General features: G+C 35.1%; 1 protein-coding gene across 1 annotated transcript; it reads left to right on the top strand.

Annotated features, from left to right (window-relative positions):
• Positions 1 to 327: 327 nt before the first annotated feature.
• On the top strand, positions 328 to 15,881 carry GPATCH2 (G patch domain containing 2; the record flags this gene model as incomplete). Its single annotated transcript, XM_009579573.1, has 4 exons — positions 328 to 1,034; positions 6,348 to 6,409; positions 14,495 to 14,677; positions 15,802 to 15,881. Coding segments are annotated over exons 1-4 (1,023 nt in total), but the record flags the coding sequence as incomplete, so codon positions are not given.
• Positions 15,882 to 17,382: the final 1,501 nt, after the last annotated feature.

Consider the following 17,382-nt stretch of genomic DNA (forward strand, 5'->3'; position numbering starts at 1 on the left):
TGAGTTAAAACCAAACAATCATAGTGAGGTCAAAAACAAATGGGAGAAAAACCCCAAACGCTCTTCTTTCCAAGACAGAAATTTGGGAAAATACCTTTTTAAAGGAATGTATGCTGATGTGTTGCAAATTGCGTAGGACGAGTTGGCAAGGCTTTATCTCTCAGCAGAAATACAATAATCTTTATTGGATGGATATTAAGACTACCTTGCCAAAAGTGAGTAAAATGATTTTGGCAGGTAAAATTGTTACAGAGTTTATGCTTAACACTTCAGATTCATATGTTGTTTTCATGTGTGGTTTTTTTTCTTGAAATATATAGGCATTTCAGTAGGACTATGGAGGAGCTGGTTCACGATCTAGTCTCAGCACTGGAAGAAAGTTCAGAGCAAGCCAGAGGAGGTTTTGCTGATACTGGAGATCATTCTCGAAGTGTGTCTTGTCTTCTAAAGCGACAGGCAAGGAAAAGGAGGGGACGAAAAAGGCGTTCATTTACCACCCATCATCCCTGGGAGACTGGTCACTGCTTAAGTGAAGGCTCTGATTCCAGTTTAGAAGAATCAAACAAAGACTACAGGGAGAATCATGCTAATAAGAAAGACCACAGTGACTCTGATGACCAGTTGTTGGTTGCTAAACGTAGGCCTTCCTCAAACTTAAATAACATTAGAGGCAAAAGACCTCTGTGGCATGAACCAGACTTGGCTGTTGACAGTTTGGGAAACAGAACTTTGCGCAGGAGAAGAAAGGTAAAACGAATGGCAATAGATCTGCCATCAGAAGTCTCTAATGCACTGACAATAACTCAACAGCAGGATAACAGCAGAGATCAAGAAATGGACAATGACAATAAACCATACCAACACCAGGAGTTTTCTAAGAGCAAAGTGAAAAAAAGAAAAGTAGCTGCAGCTCGACAAGGACCGGAAATCTTGGATGAAGGAGTAGTTATAGAAAATGAAGAACTGAACCAAGCAAATAAGGACAAAATGGAGTATGAGGAGCAAAAAGGCTCAGATGAGAACATGAGTGACAGGTTATTCTTTCTCTTCCTTTTTACAGAAACTTTGGATAATATATTGTTTGCTTTTTTTACTGTTGCTTGTATTGGGAATCTTTGGATTTTTCTTTAATTCCAGAGTTAAAATGCTAGCATCAATAGTATCTGTTTTAACAAGTTACTCCTAATTGTTTTTTTAAGTCTACTATTTTTAATATACATGAGTTGCTCAGGTTAAGGAATTCATCATAAAATAGAGAGTCATGTAGCAGAGGAATAACCAAGAAGACAGTTTCTTGAAATAATACATCCTAATTGTTTCAAGATTAAGAATGACAGCATATACAAATGATTAATATGTTTTTTTCTGGGTATTTCATCTGGTGACGGTTCTCAGACAAAAATTTTTTCCAATTTCTAGACATTGGTGCTTTGATTGTTATCTCTATTCATCAGAAAGGTTGTCAGTGTTTAGAGTCACCATTTAGACAGTACGTTCTTATGTGTCATGGGCATAAAAAGTCTGCAGGTTGCCAAGGATATACATCATTTACGAAATGCAAAAACCAATTTACAGTTCAGAAACACCTGAGCTTACCATTAGAAAAATGGGGGAATGATGACCCTTTGGCAGTACACCTCATCCATCCATTCCAGACAGCAGTCATACTACAATGGTAATTGTTTCCAAAGTACTATTTTGACAACACAGTAAGGTGTAAGTCATTTTTCCACCATACACAAGGGATGTTACCTGCAGGGCCTGGTAAGCTTGATTATGTTTATCCCATGTGCCTGGTTCTGAATGCAGAACTGTCAGCAAGAAAGACTCATATTAAAACACATAATTTTGGTCAGTTGCTTGACAACACCAGTGTCCCTGTTTTTTTTGTAGGCATTTTATCTGTAAACTGTTAAGCCTTTTCCTTACTAGAGAGGTAGAATTTAGATGCAGATAGTACCCAGGGGTTTTGACCCAGACAGACAGATCGGTTACTGTAATAACAGCAGTATTGGTAAGTGACTAACTCTGGTTATTGTTGGATAAGCTCTTCTAAGTCTTTTTATTACATGCTAGTTTTGTCCCTTACCTGTGGACAATAAGCAGCTGAAAGAGCAGTATGAATCATGAGTCTTAAAGATTGTTACTAATGTCTTAATTACTAGAGCAGAAGCAACCCTTCAGGGCAGCCTGTTTAACTTCAGACATCTCACTGACATGCAAGACAGGAGTGTGTGTTGTCAGGAAGCCTTTAGAAAACTTCCTTATTTGATGATACTGGGAATCTGTTCCCCCAGGTTTGGTACCTAAAGACAGATGGTTAAAAATTCCCTTGGAGCTAGGAACCATTGTGTATTTTATCATATGTCCATATTCTTGTCACTTTTTTATTTATAAAATATTTTCTGTTATGCTACAAGGGTAACAGTTCTCCAACTCAAAAATTCTGTAGCTAATTTTTGGGTGGAGAGAAGAGTGATCGTTACAAAAATCCTCTTGTAGAACTCCCAAAACTATGCTACTTCCAGGTCAGTCTAAATATCTTTTTATTTTTTCACAAAAGAAACATTATTGATTTAAAAATTCATCTTCCTCTTCAAAATGCTTTATGTTTTGTTACACCAAATGCTGTCATTTTTCAAATCGTACTTCAAAAGTTTGTCTCTGGCCCCAACAAATGGCCTTTAAAACCATTCTCATCTTCATTGTGTTTTCTGCTCATGCACTTCGTTGAGTGATGGTCTGTCATTCTACCGAATTTCTTGCAATGGTCATCTGTACCAAAAGGTTTGGAAACCACTGAATTAGAAAATTTGCATTCCATAACGTGATCAGAAATCCACCTTCTCTAAGCCTCTCAGGTGCATACTGTATCTGAATATTTTGTATGTGAATAATTTTAACTGATTTTAAACTAGCTTTACTTAAATGCAGTAGTGCCTCTATTGTTTGAGATCATTTAGCTTGAAGAATCAGAAACAACTAGCAAACTGTTCCTAAGAATATGTTCTAAAAGTAAAAGCTGACATTTTTAAAAGGGAACACGAGTTTTGTAGGATTGCACGAGATATGGAGAGATAACAAAGCATCTTGGATAAGACTCATGCTTCAGCAACACTTGTTGGAAGAGGAAAAATAAAAAGTATATAAAGCTTTTCTAATTTTGTACATTTGTGTGCATACAGTTTAATAACTATTCCAAAAAAAGGATTAATTTTTTAGAAGTTCAGGTTTTAAAAACAAAACAAAGCCAATAATTTTTAATCGGAGTTAAATTGTTTGGATCTAAAACTGGTGAGGAGAAGTTTTCAGTGTATACATGAAATTACTTTAAAGTAATGTAACATATATATTTGAAGTGCACATTAAAAATGCTAAGTGACACTTCTGTTGCAGTCTTCTATCCGTGCGTGTTCAAACACCAAGCACAAAAATAGCCCTTTAAGTGCAGGGTTTGGGAGTAGTAGTATGAGACTTCAAGCTCTTAAAATGTCAGCATCTAAATGATGCCAAAGCTGAATTCCTGTGAGGTTGGTTTTGAGCACTGGAAATGATATTTTCGTGATCAGAGCCTGTCCTTTGCTCATTCTGCCTTATCCTCAATGCTTAGCTCCTTGGCCAGTTTCAGCCAAATTTGGCAATGCATGGAGTTCTGGATGATACTTAATTCCTGCAAGCTTTGGCAATTGTTTGCATTTTAAGTGACTAAATAGAGGAGAAATCTCAATTGCTCCTTTTGAAAGAGAGCGGTAGTGAAACTCAGACCTTTAATAGTGTCAGAGACGCCTACCTGCCAGTCAGTGCGAGTACAGTGGCTGGTCAGTTCTTGGGGACAGGCTTAGTGAAAGTTAGTGAAGAAAGGTCATAAGTCTCATATGACACCAAGGTGTGGGACAGTTTGCTAGTAATAGTAACTAATAATGAAACTTATTTCTTCTTTGTTTCCACAAATGTAAAAATAAAGCTGTGAAAGCTTTTTGGGTAGCAGAGCTGTTCCTTCCAAGTTTTTGCTTGCACACCCTGTTTTATAGGACTAAAAGGAATCTGTGGCTTCTTTCTTTTTCCTGGAAGTCATGCTGGGAGTGGAATTCTCATTACAAAGCAAAGGAATTAGCAATATACAGTGCAAAATTATATTAAAACTGGAAATAAATTCCATCATAACAGCTTTCATGTACTCAGATATTAATGTATTAATTCCAGAGGTTTTGAATTTATTCAGTGAAATGATTGTCATGTAGCAATTATCTCAGCTGTAATCCCTGCCCTATTTGACTGTGGCCTGAGGAGAATGAACACTGTGGCTGCCATGGATATACCGGTGTTATGGTTTGATTTTTTAAAAACAAAACAAAACATTATTATGTGTAATTTTGAAAATTTCAAGTAGTTACATTTTCACGAACTGGCTAGTCCTTTGGTAAGAATTATTGCACAATTAAAATATCTTAAAAAAAAAAAAGAGACTTGTCAAAATTGAAAATTTTGGTGGTGAAGGTGGCTGAAATACTAGGGTTGAAAGGATTTCCTAAATTTCATTTCAAAATGTACAATTAAACAATAAATGGATAGGAAAAATCTATGAAAAGGGGATGGTTTTTATTTGAGAAGTATGATGTAAAATTGTGCACAATGAAGTGTAAGGACAGTAAAGCCATCCATGTTGCAATTGAAGTGAGGATGGGATGCTTGCTAGAAAGAAGTTACTAGGATTTGCAACACTAGGAAGTTCAAGTTTTGGTCTTCCTCATGAAAGATAGTTCTGTTCTCATTGCATGCCTGTCGTCTTTCTTCTGCTTAGGGCAATTGTACAAGTGCTTAAGTCTGCTCTAGTTATATTATGTATAAAAGATGGTATAAGTATTGCTTATACAGTAAAAATATGGATAAGCAGAAGGTACAGCAAAGGTTAAGAAAACTTAATCTTCAAATACAGAGCTGTGTGTGTATATACATATTTTTAAAAAAAAAAATCACTGCTTTGTGTCCCTTGATACCATATTGTGTTTCAAATCCTCCCAAAGTAAGATACAAAAACCAAATATGTACTTATAATTAAACACAAATTAGACTAACTTTATATAATTCTTATTACAAGCTTTAAAAAAATTGAGGCTTATTTTTGTGAAAGGTTAACATTTAAAAGGAAATAATTTTTTGAAGTGTACTAGTTATTTAGAAACAAAAATAAAATTAATTTATTATTAGAAAGTAGCTAAAAATTATTGGAACTAGTTGAATTCAAGTATAGGACTGCATATATGTTTTAATATGAGTAAGTGTAGAAAGGTAAACAGACCTCAAGTTCTTACAAGTAGCTTGTATGGAACATTGAGAATAACCGTAGCATTTATAACTTGTACTTGAATTTGTGTGGTGAACTGAAGTGATTTTTTTCAAATTGTTCTACATCTTACTGTAAGTAAAATGTGATTAAATTTTGGTGAGAATATTACTTCCTTAGCAGAGCTACTCTATTGACAAAAAAATGAAATAAATGGTTTACAAAAAAATCTTTTAGTGTGAAACTCACCAAATTGTGATCTGTGTTATTAAAAGACAATTCTGTTTTACTATTTAGACACATGTGGAATATTGTTTATAACAATGCGTATACAGCAAAGAACAAAATACTTTACCTATTGATGTCTTTGAGTTTAGGGAGAAGTATGTGCATGTTGTATACACACATTAAGGCCATGATGGAAGTCACAGAAAAGTAAACTGTACCTTGCTTTTTTTTGTTGATGTCATGATCATTGATCATACTTACTTTCTTCAGGGTGACCTTTATTTTGATTTAATTGGCTACCTTTGTTTATAAACTTTTTTCTTTCTTAAGTAGTATGTTGTGAAACCTTAAGCAGTGTCTTTTCCAGAATACTTGCAAATGATGTTTAGAAAGGTAGTTCGATTTTCAGACTCTTATATTTCATGTGCTGAAGGAAGGCTTAGGCCGCTTTTGATTGAGACTTTTCCTACTTTATTGAGCAGTGGTGTTCCAGGATCAAGCTGAATTGCACAGCATAAGAAGGAAGCAGTGAGCATTTGATGGAAGCAGATAATAAAATGCATCAATTGTGTCAGCACCTCGTTGCAGTCACATCTGGCTTACTGTCAGGGTACCATTAGATTCCCGTGGTTTTATGTGCCAAAAATAATATGCTTTGTAGTTAATGGAACTAGGATATTTGCAGTTTGATTAAAAAAAAAAAAAAAAAATCCTATTTTCTTTCCGATCTTTGTTGGGCTTAAGTTCAATTTGAGCACAGCCTTGTCTCCTTAAAATTTTACGACTGAAAGATCAATTGTTCTTTTGATCTGTTTCTTTCTTTCTCTTATTACAGTGAATCCAGCAGTCTGAGCAGCAGTGATGCTGGTTTGTTTACCAATGATGAGGGAAGACAAGGTATTGAAACAATCTTTCCCTTCTCCACCCCTCAAACCACATCAGTTGAAATTCTGTAAGCGTTACAAGTTATTCCATAGGTTAATTACTATATTTCAGTTGCTATTACTATTTTAATGAGTTGAAGTATAGCTTGCTTTCTGGTTTTTTTGAAATGTTACCAGCGGGTGTCCTGAATGCATGACTTAGTCAAAAGCTGTCTTGAGAAGCAGTCACTGTAATACAATAAACTTACTTACAACTTGAGAATCTCCAAAAGACTATCTATACTAAGTTTTAATTCTTCCATTGCTCCAATTTTTGGACAGGACTCTGTGATCATAGTACTGCTTCTGAAACTATTTTTGAGGCATCTTTTCTCTTTCTTTCCTTCCAAACTGATATGGCAGGTTTTTATAGTTCTTTTTCACAAGCTACTTTTTCAGTAGTCTAAGATTGCGATTAGAAGATGCATGCTGTTTATAATCTCTTCCCTCTGAAAAATTTTTTCTTTAGTCTAAAATGCAATGAAGATTCAAAATTTTCCTTTAGTATGCATAATGTTCTCACGTGTTCTAATGTGATAAAACTATTGAGGATGGAAGTATAAGATTTTTTTTTTTCAGCTTTAGTGTTTATTGCCATCTTTAAGTACAACACATTTACCTGTATTATGCTAGCATCTTAGCGCCCAGCTTGTGGACTAGGAAATCGCTGTCTTTGACAGTATACAAAAATGAGGCAAAAATAGTCTCTCAGGTGATGAAGACTTGCTTTTCTGTTGGCGATTCTAAGTTAATGGTAATGGAGATGATTTTCTTATGCAGTTTGCCACAGACTACTTGAGGGTATACAAGAAAACAAATCCTGGCCCATTCCACAGATCTAGGTTAAAGGGATTTTTTTTTTTCTCTGATGTATAATTTAGTCTCTTACGTTTTTTATCTTCTATTTTAATGTTACAGTAGGGAGTTGATTTTTCATACTTAGAACAGAGGTGTTACCTTCCTTCCTCAGCAGTAACTCATACTACATAAACTGTACCTCCCAGTCTGAGTATCTGTTTTTATTTGTGCTAACACATAGCTTTTTTTGGAGAATTTAGGTGCTCATTGAAAGTTTAGATCGATCTTTTAACTTCAGATGAAAAGTCTTTCAATATATGACACATCAAAAAGATTTGCTTTTACTTCCCTATATGAATTTCTCTTTCGATGTGCAGTTTTTAAAACTTTTGTCCTCTATATTTGTATGTAACATGACCTACCACATTTCATAATCACATACATTTTTGAAGTACCCTTCTGATATATTTGTATCAATATTTTTGTCCTTAAATCCTGAACTAAATTGTTTAAATCTTTGAATAATATGGTTGAAAATGTCTCAGTTACTTTCTGGTTTTCGTATATATTTTGTGGGAGGAGAAGTGGGGAGGGATTTGTGAACAACAGTGTTCTTTCACTGGTGTGGTGTTACCTTTTTTAGTGTTTGTTCTTACTATTGAGCTGTAATTCTTAATTTTTGCCTGTTTGATTTTTTTGAACCTTGATTCAGTTTGATTGTAACTTTCAAGCAGAAAGCATTAGACCTGAAATAGTATTCTGAAATATAAATAAAAGGAACAACAATAATTAAACTTGAGAAGGATATTGTCAGGACATAACATTATTTTTTTAATCTCTACTTTGAACTAGTTGTTTTGTGGGTATGATCAGAAGACCATTAGCTTCACACTTCACATTTCGGACATTCTTAGATCTGCATTATAACTTTGGTTTTGTGAATGCTTTTCCATGAAAGTATTAATCAGAGATCCTACTGCAAAACCAAAATTGTTTATTTTCTAGTAATACTTATTCCCCCCCCCAAAGAAAATGCTAAGTAATTTTTATCTTTGTACTCCTCTTATGAAGTAAGATGAGGTTATTTTATTTCTGTAAATTAATTTATAGCTGAGCTGAGACACGTGTAAAATTGAAAAGAAGGAAGGAAGGAGAAAATAAATCTGATAAAAGCAAAGGAAAAGCCTTGCTGAGAGAAATGAAACTGGAAGAGGACAGGATCAAAATGTATTAAGGGAAGAACTGGCTGATCTTGTTGTCCATTTTTAAAAGACAGACTAATTCCTGTCTTCCCAGTGTCCCTCGTCCAGGATATATGTTCAGAATATCAGCATCTTGACCTCATTTGTAGTTCAAATTTTCTGCACTTCTGACTTCAGGTTTCCGCTAAGTCAAGTGGAGAACCAGAGATTGATTAATGCCGCATGGTGAAATACTTGGTTTAAATGATATGCCTGCCATCATTCAGAAATTTGGGTAGCAGAGGACAAGAGGATCCTGTTCTCCGGGGCAAAATTTGTTCATTTTGTGTCTCTGAGATTAAGAACCATATTTCATTTATTGCAGACGAATAGTCTTTATAAAACCCTAATTAATTCCCAAAGCATATTCCTCCTATGGGACAGACGTTCTAGAAAAGAAAGTGATCTAAAGCAGCAATTTCTTCGAGCAGTTGGCCAATCAGTTAAATAGTTGAGTATTTAGTTCTGAACTTCGGAGTGCCTGACCTTACAACTTTTAATATTTTCCAAAATTGTTTCAGAAAGCAAACAAATAAATTCCACCACAGTAACTGTACTCTTCTGTACACAGACTCTCAGAAGAGTTTCAACTTTTTATAATTCGATTCAAGAAAACCAGGTGTAACTGTAATTGGGGGTAGTAGTGGGTTAATTGCTAGATATATTTTAATTGCCATCAATTGCTGTGATAAAAGAAAATTGCTGAGACTTGGAAATCATGTGTTCAACTTCTAATATGTTGTGTGCCATCTTTTAAAAACCTTTATACCTTTTTCCTTTCTAGCCTGCCTCTGTTCCAGTCTCATAGCTTTTTTTTGTTTGTTTGATTTGTTTTGTTCCTATGAAGTCCTCATCTGAGCCTAGCCATGCTTGTCCTCCTTTTCCAAGTTATCCAGGTCCTTACATTAGGTTATGTGAGAGGGCAAAAGCAGCTCTCTTGCTGTGCTGTATCCCACTATTGTATTACCTTCTGGCGGAAGTAATTGGTACTCAATGTTTTGCAATCCCAATGAGGCAAATGTTTTTCTTCTGTGAAACATTGCATACCCTCTCCAGTTAGCCAGCAAAAGCTTAAAGATCATAGAAAATGCTCAGTGCTGGTACAGTCAGTGAAGAAGATAGCTGCTACGTACGAACTGCCAACTGTTAACAAACCTCAAGTGAATTCTTATGGGTTGTATTTTTTTCAGAGGTTTGTAAATTGGTCAACTTTGGGTAAGGTTTAATATAGTTAGCAAAAAAACCAAAATCCTATGCAAATATCAAGCCCTTGAGCCCTTGAATACGGAGGTGGGAGAGCCTGCCAACAAAGTGAAAGAACTGAACAGTGGCTGGAGCTTATGTATCAGAAATCCTTGAGACTTTCCTTCCTACTCTTTCCTTTGTTCTTAATAGCATTTTCATAAACGGCTGTTTTGCAACTATTAAAAACTTTAATGCTAAGCAGTGTTATGCCTGGTGTAGAAAACTTTTGCAAGAAGAGTTTCAAAACAAAAGGTCTAATCTTACATTGCAGCATGTAATACAACTCTAAGCCTAGCTAGTAGGATCACCTGCAGTTTCAAGGCACTTCACAGGTATGCTTTACAAAGGCACTTTATAAGTTAAGCTTTCCACAAAATGTTAACAAAAGTGTAACATTATTCAAACACTAGTTGATATTATTGCTGTTTTGGGGAAAAAAAAGTCAAATTGCAAGTATATTCTTTAATGACTTTTATAGTGAGGGAATGGCAAATAAAACATCATATTCTGCATTCCTAGTCCATCTACACCTACTAGTACACTTGGGGAAATTCAGAGTTTTACTTAAGACTTCTTAAATCATGACATGCAGCACTTGAAATGTCCTTTAACATCTAAGCAAGTAAGAAGGAAAATTATATTAATAAAGTGTTAAACAGTTAAAATTGGAGAAAGTCAGGGAATGTCAGAGTTCCACTATGGATGTGGCTAAGCTTTTAAAGATAGCTGTTCATTATTTTATGATTAAACATGTATTCATTACTGTGTCCTTTATGAAGATGACCCACTACTGATTCAGTATATGAGAATTCCATCCTTTTGTCTTCTCTAGCAAGAAACTATTTGGACCTTGTATAGCATCTCAGTAGCTGCAGGTGTCAGGGTGTCGTTCTCCATATATAAAAGAAATGGAATGTGCAATGCTAAGTGTAATCAACCCAGTTTTGAATTGTTGTGCCTAATTACTTTATAGTCTTTGCAGGTGAAGAAGAAATAACATTAAGTTGTTGTATATGACCTCAATAGCTGAAATCCTAAATATTGCATGTGGATCACAGTGGTAGAGGTGAAAATAAAGCTGAGATCACATGATATCCTTGGTCCAGTTTATTAACGGCACACCTGTACAGTCGTCCTACTCAAGAGCAGGGTATGATACTACATTGGTCGGGAGGGGTGGGTGGAGGCCTTCATGTGAAGTTTTCAAGCTTGAATCAGAAGAATTAGCTGCTTAATTTGAATGGTGTCTGAATGGTGTCCTGCTATCCCTTTTGCCAAGGTGGCTCTTGTAGAGCACAAAGAGCAAGATGTAACGTGCCTCTGTGGATGGGTAACTTAAGCTTCTGCTTTCCTGAAACTCCTTGTATGTGTTACAGTTAATCTTCTGAGGTTTCCAAATGATTATTACAGCTGTTAGCAGTAGGGTTTTTTTACCTAGAAAGAGGTATACTGGTCATGGAAATGAGACTAGCATCCTAGGGTATTTTACAGTCCATGTGCTGTTGCTCTCTGTGTGCAACTGATGGATAATGGAGCAGCACACTATCAAGTGGTGTTTATAGGACACTGATGCCAAACTCTTTTCACAGTAGCCACTCAAAGTAGGTTGTGGTTGTTATAGGCAAGCACACGTACACCATATGTGAATGCTATGGAGGGTAGTCTGGTCATTTTGAAATAAAACTAGGAACGGGGGGAAAGCTTTATTTGTACGCAGGGGAAAGTCTGTTTGTTATAATCCTGCACTGCTTTAACTAAAATAAGATTCAGGTGAAGCTATTCTGCTATTCTGAACATGAAACTGATGGTGATGCAAATGGGGTCTCTGTCCATAAAGAAACCATAAGAAGCCCACATAAATCATTTTCTAAACTTCTTACAGGGGAAGGCAGGTAATTTAACATGAAGGAGTGGTAATTAGATAAATATGTAGACTCAATAATACAGAAGTGAAAATTAGGGAAACAGTAATTGCGGGGAGGGGAAAGCTTAAAAATAAGTGCCTTGAAATTTTAGAATTGAAATTGACATTTCTGAGCCTTAATTTTTTTTTTTTTAACTGATCAGTTATAATAGGATGTAAATTGCTTTGAAGTAATTCTTTGAAGCATTAGCATTATCTACAAACAAGTTTAAATATGTGGCTAGGAGAATGCATGGGCTCAGAGATCAGTTTTTGGAGATCTGGAGGTGGTTTTACCTTTCCTGTAGCTTGGAAGAATACAATAATTTGCTGTGGCCTTGTGCTGAATAGAGGTTCAAAAAAAAAGGAAAGGACAGTGTAGTGAATCTTTTGAAGTAAAAAATGCTGCTTTGAATTTTTAATTCTCATAACTTCATGTTTGCTATGGATACTGTGTTGCCTTTTGAGAGATGCAAATTAAGTAAAAAATCCAAGTATTTGGTTACCAAATTCTTGAGCAGAGAGGCCTCTGTGTTATATTGCCTGTACGTATGAGTTCGCGAATTGGTTACATGCAGTGGTCTTCCCTGACTCCTTTTGAAAATGGCATCCCTTCAGGGTAGAGCAACGCACAAAATGCCTGTGGGTGCTCTCACCTGCATAAGAATAGTAGTAATAGGTTTATGTTCACCTCAAGGTGATAATATGATTGAAAATAGTCAAAGGATTCCGAGTTGTTTAGAGTGCACAGACAAGGAAGCTAAAAAACAGGTATACCTGGATTCTGCTGTCACGTGGGAAAAGCCTACGAGGTTCAGATCTTAAGTCCTTTATTCTGCCTTTGGCGGTAAGCAACAGAAGTGCGTAGGGAAGTGTGTAATAGCATAACAGGTAAGATGTCTTAATGGATAGTTGCTTAACATACTAATATTCGTATTGCACAAAAAAGAAAAGTAATTTTGTATTTTTTCCCAAAGAACCATTGTTGGGCGTATAGCAAAGATACCAGTTTCCTTCCATAGTCACTATTTGCCTTATCCTGCACCAACCCAGTCTTAAACTCTAGGTCTTGCTTCCGAGATTGCATTGCATACCTCTTGCAGAATTCTGTCCTTGAGCTGATTGTGAAACCAAATTTCAGAATTCTGTACTTAATTTCATAGCTGAATTATGTGTGACAAGACTTCTTTTGAGTTCTTGATAGTATTTCTTATTAGTCAAGGTATCTAGAGCTCTCATGACAAAATATTCAGACAAAGTTTATCTACATAAGAGTTTGGAAAATCTAAACAAAGGAGTTCAAACTTAATTCTGAACCACAGATCAATCTAATGATCTTCCTCCACCACCACCACTGTCTCTGTTCAGTACTCTTAGACATCCTCCAAAGAAACCATACCTGACTGTAACGAAATGGGGATAGAATTAATGGTGATCACCTTTATGAACTGTCATAGCTATAAATGAGGATTAGAATAAATACGGAGAGTAATCTGAAATACGTCAGGAATGCAAAGAAACTTAAATCTTATTTGGACCTATGTATCTCTTTCCACTTCTGTCTTCCCTTTACTCCATCTAAAAATTCCTGTTCTCTAGCCTCTGCTAATTTTGCTGATGATAGCAATCATTAAAGATGTAAGGATCACGTTTCATGTGCAAGTGACCAGTGAGGGGCCTTAGTATTCTATGTTTTCTTGAATTACTTGTCCTGATAAATGCTTACAGCCATTTTCACTTGTGCTTGGTCTTGAAGTATTCTTTTCATTGCAACAATTTATTTGGAGAAAGTGTGGTGAATTTTATTTTTCCTCAAATTTTGGCTTGGGTTTTCATTATTTGTATTTTCCCATTGCAAGGTTGAGTGGCAATGAAATTTTACACAAAGGCTTCTTGTTCTTGAAAATTGTGTCTAATAAATCTTGCATTTGTCTTGTTTAGTCCTGCCTAATTAAAAATTGAAATGCCAAACAAATCATTTATATGCAGAAATAGTGAGGCATGGTTTAGATACGTTGAAATAGAATTAAAATATACAGCATATCCTTTGAAATCTGATTTTTGGGTGAAAGAAAGGAAACTTGCCATGCCTTATGAAGATATTTTTTGATCTTCTGTAAACTACCTGGTTTGTATAAAAGAACATGTTTTAAAACAAGCATAGCAATTTATTTTTAGTTGCCAGTGTGAGCTAAGTTTAAGATCAGATTTTCAGTTTTGTCTTCCTTTTGACTTTAAATCCAGATATTTAAATACTACATCTATAAATATTGTCAGTAAAAATGACCAGCTTTGTGGTATAATGCAGTATAATTCTCAATCACATGATACTGTCAGTTTTCATTTAAAATCAACTTTTTCAAAACTTATTTCTAAATGAACTTAATCAGATTAACTTCATTTAGTCACATCTGTTCATGATTGTTTTCCCCTTTTACTAGCCATACAAATCATGAAATTAAGCTAATTATATACCATTATCAGCTCCAAAGAACTAGTTTCACAGTTTTATACCTTTTAATTCCCTGCAGGAGATTAAGGCTTGTTTTTTGTTAATATGTAAAGTGCAGTAACTTAAATGGATTTCCCTGCAGTTATTGCCAAAGGATTAACTAGTTTATTATTGTTTTTCACTATTGAAATTGGTTTTAAAACATTACATTTTATGTGGTTTCATTGATGGCAATGCTTGTCATGCTATTGAGAAACATTTTCCAAATAGAATTGCTATATATGAGTAATTGTTATACAACTATAAAGCAAAAGAAATAATTGTCCTGTCAGAGTGTTTATTGATGGTAACAACTGATTTTTATCTTCTCTGCTCCTCCCTCATTTTTGGGGGCTTGGGGGGGATACTGCCCTCACACAGGTGATGATGAGCAGAGTGATTGGTTTCATGAAAATGAATCTGGTGGAGCATGTGGAATTACGGGGGTCATTCCATGGTGGGAACAAGACGACTCTACAGAACTGGAGAGAGAATTGCCTGATCCAGTCTTTGAAAGTATCTTAACCGGTACTTTCCCTCTTATGTCCCGGTCAGGGAGGAGAGGTAAGTAGCAATCAAGCAAATGCAAACTGTAGAATCACTTAGGTACAGTAGAAGGATGTCTGTAGATTATACAAACTATGTAAAATGTTGACAAGTTACCAGTTTGTTTCCTTGAGCTATTTAATTTTTAAGATATTATTAGAGAGAAATAATTAAAAAGTCAATGATTAGAAAAGTCAGAAAGTGTAACACTTAGTTTATGTTGATAGCCTACTCTTTTATTTGTTGTCTCAATGTTTGCATTGAGAATTATTAAGCCTTATTTAAAGTGAATCTTTATATTCCATTTTGTGCCTAGCTTCTGTGATAATGTTTAGAATTCTATAGAAGTTCATTAATTCAAAGGCTGAAAAGACTAGTGTGACCATCTGCTTTGCGTTGCTTTATGGTTGGGCCATATTGTTTGTAGAGAAGAAGGAAGGATTCCTTTAGAACAAGGATTGAGATTGTAACTTAGAAAATGGCCTTTTCTTTTTTTTTTTTCTTTAAAATACTTCAGACAACTGTGGATCCAGTGTATCCCATGGTAAGCTGTACTAGTGTTTGATTGCATTTACAGCTAGGAACCCACTCTTAAAATTGAAGTTGTCAGATCTCAGCTTGCTGCCAAAGGATTTTGTTGTACCTTCCCTCTGCCACAAGGATCTCTTTTCACATTTAAATACAGATCTTTTATGTGAGCAGTGGTCAAATCACTTTTAAACTACTCTGCACACTGAATGCATTGAATTCTTTTTTAAGGCTTATTTTCTAGATACTTGGTATTGTTTCTGAGGACTTGGTTTCTGCATATTCACCAGATTTAACATTTTCTAGTACTAATGAAGTTGTAAGTGATGCGAAAATCACTTTCCTACTGTAGGTTCAGTATGCTCTGTTTATGCAGCCAACTGTGCATAGAACCAGGATGGCAGTAAGAATATCTACAGTAATGTTCATTTTCATGACAACTTAGGCTTTCTATCACTTTTCCCATTCTGTGCTCTTTGTTTCCACCAGTACAAGGTTTGACGATATTAATGTTTAACTGAAGTCAGATTAATAGATTGGTATGTAGTGGTGAATTTTATTGGTTATATAGTAGAGGAAATATTCTTAAATTGATTTGTACTCCTTTTTTGTAGGTTTCCAGGGTAGATTTAGTCATCTTCACGGAATGCCAGCAAGAAACATAAAAAGGGCTTCAGGAAACCAGAATGCATTGGTAGGTGCTTTTATTATTGTAAGCTAATGTGTACTGTTCTTACAGGTTTTTTTTTAAAAAAGCATATTCCTCTCATGCTTGTTTCCTGTTGTAGATAGGTAATGGAATGGTAAGGCTACAGTGCCACTGCTGCCTGATGCTGTTTGTTTGCCTTTTTTGATAGTTAGACTCTTCCACTGCAATTCTATTGTAATGGAATATTTGTGTGTACTTGAATGGCAGAAACAGTCTAAGACGGTTTCTCAGTACTTATTTCGAACTGAGTGAAGGAAAAGGTTGGGGGGGCATTATTTAACATTTTCAGTATATAACTCATTTAAGACGAGAGAAACATGTTTCCGTATACAATGAAAATCAAACTGAAGTTATTTGAAGTTTTTCTGATGCTGAAAGCATTCTAGGATGGATTGTTGTACAATTCTGATTTTTTTTTTTTTCTTTTTTCCTCCCAAAAGTCTGCTTTGAAAAATCTGTCCTTACTCTCTTTTGTTTGGTTGACTTCTGTGTGGTCGGGGAAGGGGAATATACAAAAAATGTAAAGCAAGTTAGCGATGCAACTGTTATAGACATCATGCATTCCTTTGGAGTGAGTCTGTTCTAAGGCTGTGACTACAAATGAAAGATGTTTGTTTTTTTTTTTAAATGCCTTCAGCTCTAGGATTAATGTTTATGAGTGAAGCAGAAAAAAAATCCAACTGTCCTTGCATTTTTGTACAATCTAATCATTGGATTTTGCCATAGCTTTTTTCTAAAATAAGATTCTAATGAATTTTAAGAATTCTTTCGAGGAGGGCATGAGGAGAAGAAAGACTTGACTTTTTAAATTAAAATGTTAAAATGTATTAATTGTAGTGCAGTCTATTTCTTTCTTATCAGAATAGTGTTTGGAAGAGAAGGAGAATGTGGGAGACTTTATCAGTGTGTAATAAACATATCACAGCATGATAAATACTGCAACATAGACGTTCTTTATTATTTGAGAACATTAAATATTTTCAAATTTTAATTTGCCTAGACAAAATATGGTGCTTCTGAGAAATGTAAGAGCTATTATAAGTGGACGGAATAGAAGGGAACTGTTAGAAATTTAACTTGTTTTGAAGAGGGAAGGTTTTATAATTGAAGTCCCTGTCCAATAATTGCCATTTGGAGCTGAATAGGATGCTTTAAAACCTTGGCCTGTGATCTCTGCTGTTAGTGGTCGTGAATTAGATGAATGCTATCTAGTTCTTGGTTTCCTATCTACCTATTTTTATTTTTGGTTCAGTGCTTGCTTGAGCATATCTGGGATTTGTAGCCCATTTTCTAGGCTTATTGCAATTTCACTCTGGTATTTTATAGGAGCTATTATAACTGATAGGTTAGCTTCATGGTATTGATGATACATGGCTTAACTACCCTAAAAACTGCCTTTTCCTCTAAATTGTAAAAAGGTGATTAAATTTCAATTGATGAAGATATACTGTGAATGCATATATATAATAAAAAATCCTAATGTTTA

This window comes from Fulmarus glacialis, unplaced genomic scaffold (assembly GCF_000690835.1).
Source record: "Fulmarus glacialis isolate BGI_N327 unplaced genomic scaffold, ASM69083v1 scaffold106, whole genome shotgun sequence".
In the NCBI taxonomy this organism is placed as follows: Eukaryota; Metazoa; Chordata; class Aves; order Procellariiformes; family Procellariidae; genus Fulmarus; species Fulmarus glacialis.